This window comes from Haplochromis burtoni, unplaced genomic scaffold, assembly GCF_018398535.1.
Source record: "Haplochromis burtoni strain Fernald_Lab_line unplaced genomic scaffold, NCSU_Asbu1 Contig_297, whole genome shotgun sequence".
Classification (NCBI taxonomy): Eukaryota; Metazoa; Chordata; class Actinopteri; order Cichliformes; family Cichlidae; genus Haplochromis; species Haplochromis burtoni.
Genome location: NW_024582658.1, coordinates 357044 through 378302, shown reverse-complemented (window position 1 = coordinate 378302; position 21259 = coordinate 357044). Strand labels below are relative to the sequence as shown.

General features: G+C 43.5%; 1 protein-coding gene across 4 annotated transcripts in view; it reads left to right on the top strand.

Annotated features, from left to right (window-relative positions):
* The window catches only part of trit1 (tRNA isopentenyltransferase 1), a 46218-nt gene extending 29860 nt beyond the window's left edge, over nt 1–16358 (top strand). For all 4 annotated transcript variants that reach the window (XM_042228032.1, XM_014339593.2, XM_005940873.3 and 1 more), the window contains exons 7-11: nt 1217–1329; nt 1493–1570; nt 11252–11361; nt 12249–12366; nt 12708–16358. In XM_042228032.1, the coding sequence (XP_042083966.1) occupies nt 1217–1329; nt 1493–1570; nt 11252–11361; nt 12249–12366; nt 12708–12913 (625 nt within the window). In that variant the 3' untranslated portion in view covers nt 12914–16358. The remainder of the gene's footprint in view (nt 1–1216; nt 1330–1492; nt 1571–11251; nt 11362–12248; nt 12367–12707) is intronic.
* Nucleotides 16359–21259: the final 4901 nt, after the last annotated feature.

The following is a 21259-nucleotide window of genomic DNA, read 5'->3' as shown; positions in this document are numbered from 1 at the left end:
TGTGTGTGTGTGTGTGTGTGTGTGTGTGTGTGTGTGTGTGTGTTTTATTATAAAGATATCTTATTTGCATTTCAATGTAGAAACCTTACCTGCAAATAACAAGTAAAAGGACACAAAGTGCAAAATGTTATTATTCAGTTATTAGTTCTGATATCTTATAGACCTAATCTGGTACAAATATGGGTGGATACTCAGTTAAGCACTTCTTACATCTTCAGACATCAGCTAGTGAAGGTGAAAATTCCCATAACAGGTAGTCGCCAAAGTAGGATGCTCTTTCGCTATGTGAATTTGCTAGAATCTAAGCCCAGACTGCACATATGGAGCATTTCTAAGCAATAATCAGACATTTGTTTCATACTTGGCAACTCTGTCATCACTTCGTATCAAGAATTTGTCCTGCAGTGAAGCATAAAGCTCCACTCCACTTGTTTGCACTTCTTGATTATGTATTGAAGCTGGAGGGATGTCTCAGGGAATGTTTTCTATTTTCTATAGGATTTCTGATTATCACAAAAACAAGGTCATAAAAGTTTGACACGTCACTGTTTTGTTCAGACAGGCACAAATTCATCCCCTCACACTTGGCGATGGTGGGAATGAAGAACGCCCTTTTAACAGGAATCGGTCTCACAGAGGAACGATTTTTAGTGCTGACTGCAGTCACAAGAAGTAAGATTGTAGCATTTGTTTACAAACGCTACAATCGGCGGCCTATTTTGTACTGCTTTACAAAAGCTAAAGTATTTCCGGTCAGTTTCAGGCTGCCTTGTCTAAATAAAGGAGAACTGGAAAATAATCAGATGAGAATGTATTTTACAGATATTGTCACAGCAGTTATTCTGCTACTGCTAGCACCTGGAAAAGCCTGATTTAGCCTTGAACTGGCTGCAGTGCTCAAATTGGGGTGGTGTGCTCTGACATTTACTAAAATGCTCCGTCTGGCAAGTTCACCAGAGGATTCTGCCCCAGCCTTGTGTCAGCCCTGGTCACCATACTGGATTTTTAGTAGCCATGGGTCCCTCCGTCTGCTCGTGTCATTCTGTCACTTTCTCTCTTGAAGGGCTTCACATCTGTTCGCTAAGAGTTTAGGAAGCGACAGAGAGATGGAGGAGGAAAGGATGAAATGAGTCACCAGCGAGTGTATAAATGTCAAGTTGAAGGCCGAAAGCTTTTATGTTGATGGATAATGTTTCCTCCTCTCCTCTCCTCTCAGTCAAGACTATCAACATGGGATTTTCCAGTCGATCGGTTTTAAGGAGTTTCACGACTACCTGACGGCTCCGGAAAGCAGCACCCAGCAGGAGAAAGACTCTCTACGAGACAAAGGTTAGAGAAACACCTGATCAAAGTCACTCAGATGGAGTTGGATGCACTGGCTGGTGGACTGCTGATCAACCACAACAATCAGGTTTTGTTTTTTGTTTGTTTTTTTTGACCTCCCTTCATTTTGTGCTTCATCTAATGACCAGCTTGTTTTTCACTCACTCAGGTATAGAAGCTTTGAAGATTGCTACAAGGCGTTACGCCCGCAAACAGAATAAATGGGTCCGCAACCGCTTCCTCAGACGTGAGTACCCTTCACCCATGCAGTGAGTGTGTGAGTCGGGTGTGGGGGGTGTATTGGTGCTGCAGACAGATCCTTAGCAATCAGCACTCTGTACCAAGATGAGATTCGTGCACTCTATTAGAGACACAATAAGCCTCTCAGCCCACTGTACTGTGTTCCTGGGCACAGAGATGGCGTGTGCGCACGCCACCTTTTTAAAGCTTTTGTTTCAGTTATTGTTATTGCCCCTTCCAGGCAAAGACATGTTTGCGACCTGTTTTAAAGTCTTTCAGCTCCTCATCATACAGTTTTTGAACGTTTAGTAAGCTGAAAATGTATGCAACACAGCAGAGAAACCTGAGTGAACGTTAATTAATTCCACCTCAGTTGCCGTTGTTGCCTGATCGGGATATTCGACTGATATGCTGGTATATTCATAACAATTTTAATGCAAAAAGGCAAAATTAATGTTAATGTTCATCACAGTTCATCACAGTCTTCCCTCCCCAAGGAGCTGTTTTGTGGTTCCTTTCAAACAGCTGTAGAAAGGCTGACACCACTCTGACATCTTTCACAAATAAATCACATGTAAGCACAATCAACTCATTGATTTCTGTTTTAAAAAACAAAAGCCTCGATGGAAACCATAGACTGTGGCTTCAGTTTCCTTATTTGGTGAACATCTAAATCCAAGTTTTATTTTTGCAAAATGATTTTACGGTTTGAAAACATCCCGTGTAGCTCAGCAGGGAAAACCACAGCATTCATTTAATCACTGGGACAAAGTTAGATTTGATTTTATACAGCATGTGCGCACTACTGTGACGTAGTGATTGGATAATGTTTCAAGATCCATCCCCAGCGCACACCTGCAGCTAAGACCTGTGAAAGCTTCAACCCCCCGTGCTTCCAAATGCATAGAAATGAACTTCAGTGTTTGGTTACCTGCCAGAGCAGCTGCCACTGCAGAACGGACAAGACTGCCCACCGCAGCCAAAATCAACCTGAGATTGGAAAGTGGTGATTTGCCACCGTGAGTCAGTTTAAAGTGTAGAGAGTGCGTAAGAGCAGAGTGTGTAGTGCGTCTCTCTTCCCTTGAAAAGGAAACCTGGTCCCACCGGCAGCATGCCCTGCAGTAACCCTGCCTCCTAATCCTGTTAGGCCCAAGTGGCTTAAGGCCACGCCAGGCCCTAAACCTCAATACCCCTCTTTCTGACCGCCTGCCTACCCGCTGCACACGCCATATGGACTACATCACATGTGTGCACGCGTCTGTCTGTGTTGCAGCTATAATCATAGAAACATGCAGTAATCTGTCTAAGATTGTCTACTTGTGTTCACGTGTGTGCTTTTAAGTGTGTCCTGCCTTTAGACAATCCATATAACACTGCCCCCCTCTTATACACACACACACACACACACACACACACACACACACACACACACACACACACACACACACACACACACACAGAAGACCCTGCTTAGACTGTGCTCTGTCTGCTGCATCAGGCCTGAAAATGCAGGTGGCAGCAGAGGAGATTAGCTCTCCTCAAAGACCTCAACCTCCCATCCAATGAAGTCTCAGAGGAAATACTTTTGTTTTGTTAAATTTGTGGATGTTATGATCAGAACTTTGTTGGTATTTTTTTTTTTAATTTATGGAATTTATGGCAGCAGTAGTCTACTGTAGCATTTACTGAGGACTGCATTTTTGCTTGCTTTATTTATTCTTTTTGTTTCAAAGAGTTGAGTGTACAAGTTACAGCAGATAACAAGAACTTTCTAAAGTTTTTAAAGTATAAAGACATTTGTCTCAATTTTAAGGGTGACTAGACAAACAGATATACTAAGAAAGTATCTTTGTTGTGAAGATAAACCATCCCTGGCGTCGTGTTTCTTCTGGTAATACACACAAATTTACCAGGAAGTCCATTTGAAGAAACACATCAGTCATTTGAAGGATTTTTGCTGCGAATACCAAAACACTGCACAGTTAAGTTATCACAAGGAAGAATTTGAAGGACAGCTTTTTTGACAGGCACCAGATAAATGGCTTGAAGAAGGCCTTCGTGTTACTAGATAAGAATGTACAAGCTCATATTTAATTACCCAATGCACCAGCCTTGTAGGGTGGCTTTGCTGCAAAAGCTGAGTCATGAGCGACTGTGTTGCGGATGACCTTCTCTGTTTGTGTGGTTCTGGAAACATGTTGTTCTTGCTGTTGACTCCATTGACGTTGTTTTTGTCGGTGTCTGTGCAGAGATGGTAAAGTGTTTCATTGTTACAGATCAGGACAGAATTATTTGGCGAGATTTACAGTTCCACACGCACTGAAGCGTCCTCACTGCATAATACTTCCAGCACCGTGTTTCACTAAGGGGGGCGGTGTTCTTTGGGTTGATTGCCTTCTTTCTGTAAACATAAGCAGCGTCTAGTTCTAGTTTCGTCTCATCTGACCAAAGGATGTGCAATTTTCCAGTATTGCATAATCTTTCTCCAGGCTGCCTTAGCTATTTCAGTCTGGCTTGAAGGTGTCGCTTCTGAGAAGGGAAGTTTTTCTTCTTCTGTAGCCTCACAGTCCATTCCTGTGCTGGCTTCTAGTGACTGTCTTTTTTGAGACTACAATTCCCAGCTAGATTAAGTCATTCACTTGTGTTTGGCATTGGTTCTGGAGTCTTTAGGCATATCTCTCACTAGTTTCCTTTCCAGATTCTTTGAAATCTTTCACTTCCTGCCTCTCCTAGGCTTGTTCTGTCCTGTGTGGCTCACTTTGAATTTCTCGATGATACTTTGACTTCTTTTCCTGACACGTGGAAACGCTGTAATAATGTTTTGTATATGTCCTACTTTTTGAGCATCACTTCTTCTTTTTCTAAAGCCCAAAAATGCCAAAAAGTCTGTTTTTGGCACGATGCTTTCCCAAGTGACAGTTCAAAGACATGCTGGAGTTTTTAGACTGTTTAAATTGTAAAATAACTCTTAGTTTTAACTTGATTTTACACACTTTGAGCATTACAAAGGTAACACGCATCAGCTTTTGTTTACAGCTGGAGTTTTTGTATCATTGGGATCCAGTCAATTCTCAGTGTCAGTAACTAGCAGAATACTGTTGGCTGTAGGGCAGCGGGGCGTTTATTGTAAAATCTGACCCAGTTCCTTTGAAAATAAATCAATCTACAGGCTGTTGGAGCCAACCAAGAGAGTTGGGGAAGGTCTGAGTTAGTCACATCTGCTCAGATAGTAAAAACACACATATTAGATTAATTAAAGATTTGCCCAAGGACAGCCCTGTAATGCTACCCCTGGTTGGGGGATGCCCCTAACCAAAGTTTTGCTCTCATCCACCTTTCTGTTCTGCATCATCTCCGTTGACCTCTCTGTCTTGCTCTGACTGCTGACCTCCTTTTCTGTTTCGCCCGAGTCCCACACATGCCCGCACAGATGCCGGCAGGCCTCAGCTGAGCAGGCTAATCTCTTGAAGCGTTACAGAGCTGCTGGGAATGTGCCCCGACCACACAAACGCGGGCAACAGGGTCGCTGGGGTCCGCGCAGACCAACCCAGGCATGCAGAAACTAGTGGGTCAAATGGAAAGACAAATTGAAAATGACAGAGCCTCAGTCAGGCTAACAATGAAGTAGATTAAAGAAGCTAGAACATAATCTGAATGCTGACTTTATATGTAGGCTGAATCACATGCCTCGAAGGCACAAGTTTAACCCAGTTTTACGGTTCACGTTTAGTAGCAAATGTCAGAGCGAGAGTTGGTGGGCGTTCAGTACTTTAAATACTTCTCAGCAGGATACGTGGTTGTTGATGGACTCAGCTCTGGTTGCTGTGAGGATTTAAGCACCAGGTCAGCCAGCTTAGAAGAAATCAAGCTTAATTTGACTTGCCTTTATTTGGGGCTGTGTGTGGGTGTACACCTATAGTGTGTGCGTGGCGAGGGGGGTGGAGTTAATTAGTTGATTTAATTACCCTTAAACTACATAGTAATCTGAGGTTATATTCCTTTTATCAGGTGCTGAATCTAATGCAGATGAGGCAGCTCCCTCTGTTTAGTAAAACTCCCACAAGGCAGGCATACAAGTGCAAACAGCACCTGTAACCAGGTTACGCAGGTGTAGTTTGACCAAGGCCTCGTGAGCGTTAAGTAACAGGGGGATAGGTGTCTTTCAGTCCCAGGAGTAAATGAGTGAGTAAAGGATGGATGGAGGGCGACTGAGAGGAATGGCACATGGACGGCTGGGTTGGTTAAAGAAGGGAGAGTAATTTGATCCAGCTGAGGCAACAGGTGTGGGGTGAGTTTACACCCTTGTCCACTAGCAAGTGTGAAACCTTCATGAACTCTTTCTCTCTCTCACACACGCGCACACACACACACACACACACACACACATAAATAAATAAATAAATAAATGCAATCTCATACCATGGATAAAAACAAGACTGTGTTGTTGTTGCCAAAGAGACCTCTCTGTGACCTCCGCTCAGCAGACGGGCAAGATATGTTTAGGCGGAAACGTCAAACGCTGGCGAGAAATCTAAAATCTTATTTTGCTGAGGTGAGGTGGGGAAGAGATGGTGTAATAAGAAAAAGACTCGTCTCTACTCCTCAGAACAAATATAACTGGCTTGTCATAGAGGATTCAACCGCTACGCCGCAGTGGCTCATACAAATGCCACAGGGTACATGTGAATCAGGAGAGACAGTCATTCATTACAAAACACATCTGCCATTGTGAAAAACACAGAGTGACTTATAGTTGTGTCTGTAAGTATTTGGACATTGCCAGGTTTTTGGGGTTTTTTTTTTGTAATTTTGCCTCCTTTATGGGGTTTAATGGTTTATGAATTCCGTCCATTTGTATTCACAGTCCCATTGTCTGAGTCTCAAAACTATCTGGGCAGTTCACTGTCTATGTCAGGGGTGTCCAGCTCCAGGCCTCAAGGGCTGGTGTCCTGCAGGTTTTAGATGTGTCCTTGATCCAACACAGCTGGTTTAAATGGCTAAATGACCTCCTCAACATGTCCTGAAGTTCTCCAGAGGCCTGGTAATGAACTGATCATTTGATTCAGGTGTGCTGACCCAGGGTGATATCGAAAACCTGCAGGTAACCAGCCCTTGAGGCTTGGACTTCCCCACTCCTGGTCTATGAACTGTGAGAGCAGTAATGCTGACCCAAAATAGTTTGCCCATTAAAAAAAATAAATAAAAAGTAGGTGAAGGATGCTAAAGTCTTCCGTATAAACAATTGGTGCCACTTGTTGTTTTTTTCCACTTACGAGAAGTTGATCTCTTGTTTATGCAAAGTCCAGGAACTGCTAGCCTGCACTCTTAGCTTATCTTCACACTTCACAGCTAATTAAAGCAAAGCGACTTCCGCTGCACTTTTCGGTGAATGCGGCAGCTTCTCTCGCACACTTTAATTTCTGTGGAGTGTGAGGCTGCTGTTTGCTGTTGAGCGATGTGTCAAAGAACTTTTAGGAAGATCCAACTGCATTTACAGATTTGCTTGCCACGCTTCTCCTCTCTTCTCTTTGAAATGCACTACTGTACTTTGCACTTGGACTCTGAGGTGTGTCCAGTGTTGGTGAACGGCCTGAATGAGTCGGTGTAGTTTGATGATCAGTTTCAGCTTTGTGAATCTACATGACGTGTTCATCCTGCTGCAGGCTTTAATTCTTATGGTAGTTACAGCCAGAATATCAACCAGAAATCTGGGGAAAAAACACATTACGTAAAAGTTATAAATTAATTTGCGTGTCACTGAGTGGGAAAAAAACCCCAAGCAAAACACGACTCAGTATTTGGTGTTTTTGGTGCTGTGGTCCCAACTGCCTGCAGATCATTAACAAGGTTCTCCCGTGTAGTGTTGGGCTGATCCACCATGTTTCTCATGATCATTTGTAACCAATTGATCGATATGATTGTAGTCAGTCTGTGGTAGCCGGAAATGTGGGGACCTAATACTTCTTTAGAGAATGTTTATCTCTTTAAGAGTGTGCAAATAAGCTGCATTAATCACCAGTATACTGCGCTCTCATTGGTAGCTGTTTCAACTGCTCATCTTGAGGCTGAGATAAAGTTTTTCTCAAAATCTGCTCGCTTCTCATCACTAATAGATTATGTTCTGCTCCTACTTTCTGTGATCTGAGGTTATCATGTCACTGTGAATGCTTCCTGTGTGAGGATGCAGCTTAATGTATAGAGAGCTTAGATTTTAGATTTCCTCATTCCACAAAAAATCCCCAGAAATAAAGTCCACTTTTTACAGATCCCTACCTCCCAAAGGAAACTTGAACCAGCCGTACTCAACCTGCTTCAGAAATTCGATCACAAACAACAGTTAAACGACGGAGGTGAGTGAGACGAGAAGTGGAAGAGGAACTTTAGGAAAGGGGAAGGAGGCTGTTGAGTCAATAGCGGCAGCTGCGGTGTTCCAGTGTGGGTGGCAGCCAAAGAAGCACAGCTGGGCCAGGGGACATCGCGCTGAGGCTGGTAGCAGAGCTTTTATAGCAAAGCACACACAGCCGCACATCCTCACTCAGCAAACACAAGGATAACACAGCAAATGACTTCTCGCCCGCTTGTTGCAACAGGTGGACGACTGTTTCAACACGCGCGCACACACCCGGCGCTGGCAGGCAGCTGCCCAGCGACAGATTCTGCTCCTTATTGTTGGCAAGGCCATCTCCCCTGTGCACTCGAAAGGCAGCGCTCCCGCTTTGTGTTTTCTCCAAGTGTGCGTGCGCGCGCCCACACCGACCACCCCGTCCTTTGTCCCTTCGGCATTTCTTATCAACTCTCATTCGAGATGTTGCGGATTAGCGGGGTTAAATTTCACCAGATCCCAAACGAGAATCATTGTGGAGCATCTGGCAGCCCACCGTACAGTATCTCCCCTTTTATTTACCACCGCTCCACTCTGCCCAGGGGGGAGGTTAGCGACTGCAGAAGGGAATTGTAGGAGGGTGCTGAGAGAGATAAAAACACAAAGTAAGGAAACAGATAGTGTCAACAGGAGGGCGCAGAATGCCCACTGCTGAGGTGAAGTAAATATTAGAGAACCTGAAGGCGAGATCGCCTACTCTGCATCTGGTGCAGGTACGCCAGGTGACACTTGCTGCCGCCGCCACCTGCCTGGTATTGTGCCGCCAACACAAAAGACTTACCTCCACACTCACATGCAGGAACCATGCAAATAGAATCAGAGGCTTTGATTAACAGTAACTGCTGTTTGACAACACACAGACAAGCCCGACTGAGTTGAGGACAAAGTTTTGAGGATAAGTGGTGCACACAGATAAGAGGAGGGGAAAAAACTCATGCTGTGAAGCCAAATGATGCAGGTGCAGGGTGAGATTCTGCTATTAAGGAGCCTTTTGTTTGTTTTTGCATTTGAACCTTGTGTCAGATTAATTTAAGCACAGCTGGTCTCAGCATGAAAGAATAAAATATGTCACGTGTTTAAATCGCTGACTGCAGATTAAGCCTACAATATGCAAATTTCACCCAGTGGCAGTTGAACTGCAGTTTGTACCAAGAGTGAATTGTAAGTGTAGAGCTGCCGGGTGTGGCTGTATGGGGACTCATTGTTCCCACACACACACACACAGCGCCACAGTCAGTCCTCTGACAAAGTCAACACTGTTAGTCATACAGTCAGGACTCTGTGTCTCTCTGTGATAATGGAGGCCCAGACGGCTCCCAGTGGAGTTCAGTCTATAGGATGTCTGCTGCCCTCATATCCACAGTTGACTTTGTGTAGAAAGGATTAAGACATAATTGAGTTGGCAAACAGCGCTTTATAGGTTAATGGGATTCGCTTACCTGAGAGTGTGAGCTTAACACACATATATTCTAATCAGACTTTGAGTTACCAAAGTTGGAAAACCAGAACAACCCCAGATTCACGCGTTCTGTAGGTTGTCCAGTTTGCCTAATTTAGAATAAGTTTTTCTAACCTCTAACTAACTGGGAACATAATGGAGTGGCTACAGAGATGATGTGTTATATATTATTCCTTTGTGTTTAATGTGTCGACAGTCTAACGTTTATTTTTTTTTAAATTGCATTCAATGTAAAAATGATATGCATTGCATGCAGAAGTATGCAATGTGGTTTTGTTGTGTTTTGATGGAAAAAAGGGAAACGGCTGCAGTGACTGTGACCTGCAAACATGCAGGGTAATGCAGTATATGAGGCAAAATCAGAGGTTGCCAGTGGTTGAGGTGAAAAGCAGACATTGTCCAAAGTGTTGAGAGAGCTCCAGAAAGCCTGGAGAACCATTTCCTCGAAACCACTTTAAACAATTACACGAATGTCTGGCTCCTTGGAAGCAGATTTTTTTTATTTATTTATTTTTAATGGAAGGATTTTGCACAGTACTGTACATTTGACCCATTCATTAACATTTACCGCCATCCACCATGTTTTTCTGTAAGCTTGGCAACTTATAGACAAAAATGTTCTCCGGCTTTCCGACTTGTCGTTCCGGGCATTTTCGCAAATTTTCCCTCTCAGCCAACCGAACCGAACATGAAGGCGCAAAAGCACAACCAAATCCCCGAGCTGTAAGCTGTCGAGTTGTATTCTGGGTAATGTAGGCTCCAGTTTTTAGCATGAAGAAGGTTAGAAATAAGGTTCTGCTGCACCTGCACGTTTGTTCAGTCATGGTTGCTGCTGTCTCGTCTGGAGTCAGGTTGGTTTCTTTTCGCTGCGTCGTGTCTGAGTACAGCCTCAGAGTTTGCGCCTCTCTCGTGCATTCAGACCGCAGTTGTAACCTTGATTCCTTGAAAAGATAACCATCTAGCTAGCTTTGAATGTCATTTAAAACCCTGTCTGTTTGTATTTTCTAACCATCTGGAGGAAAAACTCTTTAGTACAATAAAAGGAGAAAGTGAAGACAACTTGTGTGACAATGTGTCGTAATGTGCACTGACACGAAAGAGTCAAAAAATGGAGCTCAGACTCTTTTTCTTTTTTTCTGTTTTCCTGCTCATTTATTTAATCATTAAAAAGTTGCATCTGTTAGAAGTCACTCTCTGCAAGTTGCACCGATCTAAATTTCCACGGTACGCCTTGAAGGGCAGCGGCTCTGGATGCAGGCGAGCGCTGGGATAGACAGAGAGACGAGCGGGGCAAGGTCTGGTGCTGCCGTTGCGTTCCCGAGGCCTGGCCCGGAGACTGCTGACTGATGCAAAATAGAAACACGGGGGTGGAAGAGTTTGAGGGTGAGACAGTGAGTGAAAGCTGAAGCGAGACTGATGGCGGGAGAGAAAGAGAGACGGCGCACAAGACACGAGGGTGGGAGGAAGGAGGGGGGAGACATTATCGAGCCAGTGTGAGTCAGCAGGTTGATGGAGCTTCAGGGTGCGGCTCCAGCACATCGCCGCTCCTGTGCGTTACCCAGTTTGAACTGGCCTGTCTCAGCCGTTGTAGTTTGCAGACAGACCCTCCGGAGCTTCATTGTTTTATTTATTTATTTATTTATTTATTTATTTATTTATTTGTGTACAATGAGCACTGTCACTGTCAGAGGTCTGAAAGTTTTTTTGTCAAGGCTTTTTTCCCCTCCACCTGTTTATTAAAAATAAATCGTTGGAAACACTGAATCCAATATCAAATCAAGTCCTCGTTGTCCTTGTCAAATGTATAAGTGTGTGTTTTTGACCTTTCTGTGTGTATGTGTGTACAGGACCAGGGGACAACATCCCTGCAGTGTATGGCCTGGATGTGACGGACGTGTCACGGTGGGAGGAGACGGTGCTGGACCCTGCACTGCAGATACTGGACAGCCTCAGTAAGGTGGGGCCTCAGCAGTCTAAAGTGGCAGCTTCCTGTTGGCTGCTTTCATCTGGTGCTGTGGAATCTTTCTCTTTTACTTCAGTTCCTTTCGCTACTCTTTATCATTCTTTATCTTTTCATTGCGTACTTTGTGGTTTTACATTTCCTTCCTTTCATCCTTTTGCCATTAGTGTGTTCCTCTCCTTGTTTGCTCTTATTTATTCCTCCTTTTGAGCATATGCCCTTCTTCCTTGGATTTGCCTTATTTGGGCTTTTTTTGTCCCATTTTTATTAATTTTTCCTTTCTGCGATTTCCTAATTCTTTTTTGTCCTTCAGTTGTCAAAGGGCGATGGCGTGTTGTTGCCACACCGCCAGGCGGGTGGTGTGGACACCCGAGTTTGTGAATAATATAATTTGAGAACGAGGCAACGTAGAATTTTAAAATTGACATCACGGATGAAACTATTAAAGATGTTTGAATCTCAGTGACCTCGATGTCAAAGTCTAGTTTGTTCTTTGGTTGAAAAAGGAAAAAAGGCCTTTGTTTGTATAAAATTGTCTTCTGCAACACGTTTGCTGTTAGCCGAATTTAGGTTACTCGTTTGCTTGTGATATTTAGCATTACCAAACTGCTTGTTTTTCCACGGTTCACCCATCCCAGTGAACTCCACTTGTCAACCATTCAGCATTCCGTAGACTCATACGTCTCTCCATTACAAGATCTCGGAGGATCACACAATCGGGCACATTTATGGGACCATAAATCATGCTTTACTCTGCTGCCTATCCGATGTTCTGCTTCCATTCCCTTTTTTGTTCCCTAAAAGTTTGTTTTAGCACATCATAAATATTTTTTTCAGATTTAAAACCTTAAAAAAAACCAGACTTTTTTCGCTCCACTTCTCAGCATGAGGAGCCAGCTATTGCACCAGTCAGAGCGCAGGGGGCGGAGCAGAGAAACAAGCGGAGCCACCACACGTGTGACCTGTGTGACAAAGTGATCATCGGTGACCTGGAGTGGACAGGTGAGGCATAAGCATGTGGTGGGGAAAAAAAGCTGAATGTGAATATAGACGTTTGCTAACGATACTAACATGTTCATCAAAGCACCGAGGACAAGCAAACTGAGAAGTACTAAAGAAGTCGTACCATGTTATGTATTTGACTGTTTAGCGCTGCCTTAAGATTCTGTGGAGATTCATGCCCAGTGCCAAAAACAGATTTCTTTTCTCTACATGCTCACCTGATCACCTCTGGGCCCTGTTGCACCAAGTCTTGTGACTTGGCCTCTTGGTGACTTGGTCTGTTTCTCTGTCTGTCTTGCTAAATATATCCAAGGCGTGTCGTTTATCCTCTGTACCCGCAGCTCACCTGAAATCCAAGAAGCATCACTATCATGTGAGGAAGAAGAGGAAGTGCGATCCATCCTGTGACCAGTCGCAGAGGACCAGCGCACCTTCCGACTCTGCAGCAGAGACTCTTTTAAAAGACTCTTGTGATACTGTTGCTCCGGGCAGCAGTGATCAGGACTCTTCTGGGACGACACATGAGGAAGTACCAGTGACTCTTTAAAAAGCCTGCACTGACTCTGATCCACATCCATCTTCACTCAGGTCTCCATCCAGTACTTATATGATTAATTCCTGGTTTCCATAGGATCGAATTTATTTATTAATTCCTGAATTCCAACAAAAAATCCCTCCTTCATAGATGCTGAAGCCCTCGAGCTTCAGGTTCTTGCAGCATTTTTTTTTTCTTTTTCTTTCCAGTAGCAACACAGACCGAAGTGAATGAAGTACATGATTTATGGCGTGTGCAGGCAAAGAATAAAAAAAACAAATCATAATTTATTTTTTAACACTGCCTGAAAATCTAATGTAAATTTTAAGAGAGGTTTATTTTTCTATTTTTTAAGACTGTGCTGTATATACCACTGCTATGGACTCTCTAGTTTGTCAGCATTTCAGGCTTCAGGACAGATTGTTAGTATTAGGCCCGGTCACCTTTATTTCAAATAAACTCCCAAAGTTTTCTCAGCTCATGCTCCGAACCTGTAATCTTGTGACATAAAATATTTTATTATTAAACATATTTTTATTAAACTGGAAAAAAAAGTCTCTTTTTGGAATTTCCCAAACTTTATAGAGAATTCAATTGAAATGAGCACTCAGAGCGCGCACTAACAATGAAGGTCAAGGTCAAATGCTTAGCCAACATAGATACTGTTGTCTGCTGAGGCCTAGTGTATTGGTGTGAAGTTGGTAAATGATCCATAAAAAAGATTGTGGGTAATATGAAGTTTTTGCTGATTTACTGGTTTTGGGGTCTACCATCACGCAAAACTTGAAGATGATATCTTGAAAACTGTGGATGCTACACCGTTACAGACAAACAGAACTAATTACATACACGTTTAGGGGGCGAAATCGGGGGGACACGGACTTAACGCTATAGCATTGACAGTAAAGACAGCTGTGGACCTCCAGCCTCCACCCACTGTGGAAGACAGAGCCAAGCTGCAGCAGACTCGGGTCTTTTAGGAGACTGCAGCCATGCAGAGACCCTGATGGACTGCCAACCAACTCACACGTCACCCCATGTGGTCAGGTGAGAGACCCTCGATGACATAACGAGTCCTTCCCCAGGTTTACCTGACGATAACTTCTTTAGTTGATCGGACGCTCTCCTTCTCTCATCTTGGCTCGAGTTTGGACTTTTGGGAAAGAAGCATTTGGATCCCAATTATGTTGTTTTCATAATCCTAGGAAGTCTAAATTATATTTATCCAAGTGACGGTGCTTTTATGCCACTCAAACGAGAAGTAGAAAGCACAAAATTGGATTTCAGGGGTCTCTCGATGTGACAGCAGCAGTTTAACCTTGGTCTCATTGAGCTCTCATCGGCCTGCTGACACAGCACTGAGCTTGGTCCTTTGTTTGCCGGCTGCCACCTCATTTTACACTCATGAAATATGTTGTTTCTGGTCTTTTGTTCACTAGTCACCTGATTGGCGTGGTTTATCTCCTGAGTGGAGCCCAGCCGAGCTCATTTCAGCCCTGACGATGGTGTAAACCACCAGCAGGTCAGGCTGTGAGAGGAGTGTGTTTTCACAGCGGTGATTGCAGGTCTTTGTTTATCCGGCAGCGTGCCGTACCGCTTTCAACCCGAGGCGTGTCTTCCCCCCGCTGTAAAGCCACAATACCTGGCATCGCTCCAGAGGCTTTCTTTGGCGGTGCTTTTCCGTCTCCTCACCTTGCTCTGCGTTAACGCTCTCTGTCTTTAAGTTTTCAGTTCTGGTCTTACAGTCTGAGGAATTGCAGAGTTTAGTTCACAGGCTCCCAAAAGTTGACCTCATCCACATGGCTAAAAATATTTCCAGCAGCATAATAGCTGGAAGTGTGCGTCTGTCTGCGTGAGTTGTGTTCCACATTCTCTCTCTTTCCAAACTGGGTCAGGCCTCCAGCTTACTGGGGTATTACCATACAGTACGGGAGTCACAGTGATAGCAAAGGTCACTGTACGGCTCGTGTCTGGTTTTTATAACCACTCCTCTGTTTGGATGGTTTGTTTTTCTTTCCTTCTGTTGTCCATTTCGAATCAGCTACGGCTCTATTTTTTTCCACTGCAGTACTTTTTTCATCTTGGTGATCTCTGTAATGACAAAAAACCAACAAGAGGGATCTTTGAATGAGGAAAAAGCGTTACTGTCAGGCATCCAACGTGCTGTTAAATGCCTCGCATTTTCTTTAGTAATTTTACACATGGTGTGTAGTTATCTTGAGTGGCTCAGCGAGTCTGGCTTGGCACCTCCAAGCACCACTGAATCACCTCACATTTAAGAGCCAAGCTTGCGCAATTCGGTGACATAAAGCACCTTGACTGGAATGCCAGTATCCACAGTCACAAGGCTAATTAGCGATGTGCACACTGTGAAGCAACGTGTCATCGATGCACGCACTGAATGAATAAAGCTTTGAAACAGGCTGGGGTGGTGGTGTACTGCAGCTGTAGCTGCCACCCTTCTTCTAAATCTACCCTATGTATGTGCATGTGTTTGCATGCATAGCTGCATCAGTTAGTGAGCCATACAATGATTCTCCCAGTTTCAGCACTTTTCTGCTTCTCCCTCTCTCTGTCCAGTCCTCACCATAGCCAGTCAGTATTTTTAAATGCTCTGAGCACATACCGCCCCATACATTAGGCCCAGTATAGGGGAACTGTACATGCGGTAGCCTAAAGATGTCCATTGGTCTGGCCTGTTCACCTTGGGGCCTTGGCCTTTAGTACTCCATATACTGCCTCCTGCGTGGGCTGTAAATCAACAGTATAAACCAGACTTCACACAACCTCACGCATTGGTAGCCTGACTCTCCAGAGCAGAGCTGATATTAGCCTGCCTGACAGCTCAACAGAAAGAGATTCTAAACAGTTTACCAAAGGTGGAGGCTAAGTATGTTTCCATGCTAGTTGTTCATAAGCACCTGCAATTGGCCACCTCGAATAATACCCATGAAAACATTTTGATTGGTCTATTTTTCTTTCAAGCAGTAAGTGCATTTTTACCGCTGAGGTACTGTTAATTTCAGTTTCTAGACCAACCAAACTCTTCGATTAAGGTGCACTCCATCTGTACTGTTAAGACACTGAAAGGGGGCTGCTGACAATTTAAAGGAGGGAAAGACAAGGCTAGGAAACTTTAAATACAATGTTTGGGTTTCTTCAAGGCCTCTCTCCACTAATTGGAGTCATTGAAGTCATTGAACTGGACATCTCAACCGTGTTTTTGCTGCTAGTACCTTTTAGAGCATTATTACTGGAATTATCTGACAAATAACCCGGCTTTATCAGCGCTACAGGCAGGATTCTGCTTCACATTTGATGACTGAAAATGTTGTACTTCATTAGGCTGTTAGCAGTAATGAGCAGGTAGGGCTGCTCGACTATGGCAAAAATGATAATCACGATTATTTTCACTGAAATTGAGATCTCGATTATTTGACAATATTTATTTAACAATAACAATGTAGTGTTTAAAGATTGTCAAAAATAATATAAAATAGTGTGCAAATACTGATAACAGTGCAAATGTTTGCAATATAAAAAAAAATATAAAAAATCTATGTTTAGTGAACTTTTCAGTGTAGCTCTGTGGTGCAGCTACGACACCGTAGCAAAGTTACACACTATGTCTACTTGATCCACGTCTGACTCCGCGAACCCATAATGTTTCCACACCACTGAAGTTTTTTTTTTTTTTAACCTCTCTTTTCAACCAACGACAGTCACTCTCTCCTCTCCAAATAACTTCTGCTTAGCTTTCCGAGCTTCCCTCGGGTCCTCTTAATTGTTGTGACGCGTGTTCGAAACGCAGAGAGGTGCGCTCGATTTGCTACAGGAGCAGTGCGAGAGTAAAGCACGAGGGAGGTGCTAATAATCGGCTCAGTCATTTTTAATGATCGTTGAAAGCCCAGATCGTAATTTAGATTAAAATTCAATTAATTGAGCAGCCCTATGAGTAGGTGTCTGTGTTTTGCAGTACTTTCTGGATGCAGATGTTAATCAAGTTTGCTAGCATTAGCCGATAATTTAGCACTGGTCCTCACGTCAAAATGTAGCTCTACAAAACCAACATGGTGGTAGATGAACTGCTAACATCAAGGCCTCACTTGCGCAAGCTTAGAGACTAGTCACGATCCCCTGGCAACCTCCAGTCACAAGGTAAAAATGAGTATTCTCCAACTGGTTTAAGAGTGGTCGCTGGTTGTTGCTAGGCGAAATTGGGCATTAGGCTAATTAGGTACCTTAGCTAAAAGCTTTTAGAGGTAAAAGCTTTTATCTAAGGTACCTAATTAGCCTAATGCCCAGTGCTTAGGACCAACAGTGGGTCAACTGGAGTTAGATTGGTTTCCCAGCTCATTCCTGCGGCACTTTCTGTTGGTGCTTTTCACCTATAAATAGAAGCGGCCTGTTTTCAGTCTGTATGCTAAGATTAGCTCCAGGCAGTAGCTGTTTAATTAGCATAGCATAGAGATAGCTATGTGACTATTCTCAAGGAACTTCCTAATAAAAGAAATTGAGTAAACTTTCCTTTGATGATTTCTTGTAAAGTAACTGTGATACTGTCTTTTTTACCAGTCAGACCTTTATTTTTGATCATTCTCCTCATTAATTTTTCTAGTTTGTCCTCTAATTGAGCTCAATGGACGTCTGTATTTGAGCTTTGTGGGCTTCTCAGAGCTCTGCTTGTAGTAGTGTGTCACCCAGTGACTGTGCATCTAGGTAATTTGAAGTCCACCTAATCCTAATCTCTAATCCCGTTTGACTAAACATTCTCTGCCATCTGGCTCTGGCGAGACGAAAAAAAAATGCTTGCACGTATCTACACAGGCAGACATGCAAGCATCTAATCAGATAGGTGGTAGCCAAAGTCACTGTTGAAATGAAGAGAAATATCAGTTCTGCTTGTGCGGAGAATTCTTGGAGATACCAGAGAAGGCCGAGTCTTTGCCGGGGGGGGGGCAAAATAATAGATACCACACAGCCTTTTTAATCTCGTTTTGTGGCGTGTGAAGGACTTGTCTGAGAATGTGTATCTCTTTTGTTGACACTATAGGCGCAGACGGTTAAAACCAGCAAAAGGTCAACTATCAGGCGGTGAGCCGCTCAGTGTGCGAGCAGAGAAGATGCTAGGAGCTCACATTTGTAGCCTTTGACATCTTTTTTCTCTATAAAGATCAGTATGTGTGTGTTTGTGAATCCCTGCTTGCGAGCTGGGGCCACACTGTTTCCATGCATATAAGGATGAGGACAAAGGGAGTTTCACAAACCTGTGAGAAACACAACACTGCAAGGTGTGACTCGATAAGATAAAAGCGTATTGTGTTGTTCTGTGTGTGTGCGCGTGCACGAATGTGTTAGTCTTGTTTTCTATTACAAGTACCACAACAAAATGCAAGGCAGTCGCTTCTTACCTCTGTGGCTACTGCATGTGTTTGTAGCTCCTGCAGTATAGGTGTAATAATTGCGTGTTTGCACCTGTATGCATTATGAATTGCACACACATGGCCAGAGCTACTCAGTGAGGGATGAGTGTTGTTGCAGCCTAATCCTGAGATGCTGTTTTATAACATTTCAATGTGATGTATGCATCCAGAGCCAAGTGCAGACATCATTTATTTATGTGTGTGTGTGTGTGTGTGTGTGTCTATAGGGAGGAACTAGGTTCACTGAGTTCATGCAGCTCTCTCTCTCTCCTCTCTCTCCGTCTCTGTGTCACACTGTCTGGTTCCTGTAGTGGTCGCAGTACACGAAAGAGAGACAGAAGGAAAGGGAGAGGAGGAGATGTGATAAGATGTGAAAAGCCTTTAAGGAAAGTGTCATAGGTGCAGCTTATGCATGGCTCCCTATAGTCTCTCTGTCTGTCCTCTCTCGCTCTCTGCTGCATATTTCCTGTCTTGGTTATGTAATGCGGGGGCTGCTCTGTACTTTTTTCCTTCTCCTTTTTCTTCTACCCTCCCCAGTGCAGAGCATGACATGCCTTCCTGTTTTTCCAGCAACCCAGTGAACTCTTTTCTTTTTTTCCCAGGGCAGTGCTTGCCCATTTTCTATTGTTACGTATTGTATGCATGGTGCTCTTATTTTAGATAAAGCTGTTTGCACTTGATGTATTGTGTCTGGCTGGACTCATAAATGTCTCCGTCCTCACACTTCTTGGGTCTGTGTGTGTGTGTCTCTCTCACTCTTCTCCACACTGCTGTCCATCTTTCCTCTCTTTTGTGTGTCTGTCCACTTACTTTTCACCTTTGCTCTTAGGCAGGAAATGGGTGTGCTGGCTCATAAAGGACTATCAAAGCAGCCTAATTCTCAGTTATGTGTAAGCATGCGTGTTTGTGTGCTTATTTTCATTGGACGTATCTGTGCACTGGGAGCAATGTTCTCTCTGCAGTGTACAGAGTGTGAGACAAAGGGTGTGTGTGCGCGCACATTGCCATTGTCAGTGAGTTAAGCGCTGTAGCCGGCTTTTTCCCGCCAGTGCGGTGTTTTGTGGGAGGGGTTTTGGCTGCGCTCAGCAGCAACAAAGAGCCTCCGCTTCCCGCCTGATATGCAAATAGATGTGAGGTGGGCGGAGCTGGGAGCCTCCCCTAATGCAGAGCTTAACGCTTTCACTGCCAGGGTGAAGGTCAGTCGGTGCATTGTATTAAATCGTCCTTACTCTGCCCACCAGGACTCTGTGACAGCATAGGGCTGCACCTACTATCTTAAATGAACAGTCTTTACTTTTAGTCTGAATACTATACAACAAGTTATTTAACCCATTGTGATCAAAGGTCTCTGTGCTGGAATATTGTCTGGCTTTATATATACACTCAACTTTCTCCTTTATTGGACTTGTGGACTTTCCTGGTTGTTCATTAGGAGGACATAAACACAGCATTAATTGTACAACTGCAACCATGCACAGCTTGACCATCAATGAGCAGACAAGCAGTGTAGTCGAAGCTTTTGGGGATTCAAGGCCAATTGTTCTCTCTTCCAAAGAGGAGCATCAGCTAAAGCTTGTTGATCTTAGAGTTTGGAAAGTCTAATCTCTGATTTTGCAACTTTATTTAAAGATTTGTGTTCTGTGTTCATTTGTAAATATGACTTAATTTACTCAACTTACTCCTGTGTGAATCCTTTTTTATTTTGATTTTACTGACATCTCCATGCTTTCGGATTTACCAGTGAAGTGGTCAGTGTGGTGAGATCATATTCACTCATGGCCACAAAGATAAACATGTAGCTGTTGATCTGAAATTGGTGCAAATTTAAAATACAAATAATAATATATAAACTTTTAAACCTGCGCTAATTATAAGTTAAAGAGTTGGAACTCTAGTATTAATTTACAAGTGTTGTAAAACTGTGCTATTGTATGTCTGTGTGTGCATATGTGTAACAGCACATGGCTCTTTTATGTAAGTGTGTTATAAAACCCAGTGTAACATTAGATGGCGTGTATGCCAATAGCAGCTGTTGTACACGTACACACACACACATGTGCGCTCCTTCACACGCCACTTCATGCAGTTCCTATCAAAGCGCCTTATTATATGAAGACGTTAAACATATTAAGCACAACACACACATACTTCACAACTCTAAAATATTTTGTTTCAGTATATTGAAATATCATTTTTTGTTTTTGATCCTGTTTGTATTGGCGGATCTTCTAATACCTCTACTAACTTTAATGAGAGCCATAATTTGCAAAATGATCTTCTTAGCACGATACAAATCACTGAGACTTGAATCTAGCTTTTTTTTCTTTTCTTTTCTTTTCTTTTTTTTTTACATCATAAAGTCATCGGGTCAGTGTTTACAGGGGGCACGAAGCAGAGGGGTGTTTTACCCATAGAGTTCTCTAGATTCCCCCTACTGCCTGTTAGACAGAGTTGAGCATTAATGCAACTCAACATTGACTTCTTTTACATCCCACTATGTGTAACTCGCATATACAGCCTGTAGTCCTAGTAAGGTCCGGGGCGACTGTGCATGGTCAGCGCAGCTTAAAAATGTCTCCTGGCATTGATTGTCCGAGTTTCAGGATGTCTCTTGGCAGGATGAAACATCCGTCTAGGAATACAATGAACGTAGCTGCATTGCATTCTGGTCCTGATGCAGTCACTGCAGCTGCTTTCGGTTCCACCAAATGCACCACGGCGCATTTTTATAAGCATCCCTGGAAGGTGTGCTTTGCACAGAGCAGGCGGGAAGGGTGGGAAAATCAGACACGAGGGCAGCATTTTCAAAATAAAAGACCCTGTGCAGATTCAGCATACTGCTTCTGAGTTGCTCTTGGTGCGATTCAGCACAAAGACGTGCATGTTTTCCAGAGGTCAGTCTCCTAAAGATTTTCTCTGATTCTAGGTTTTTGAT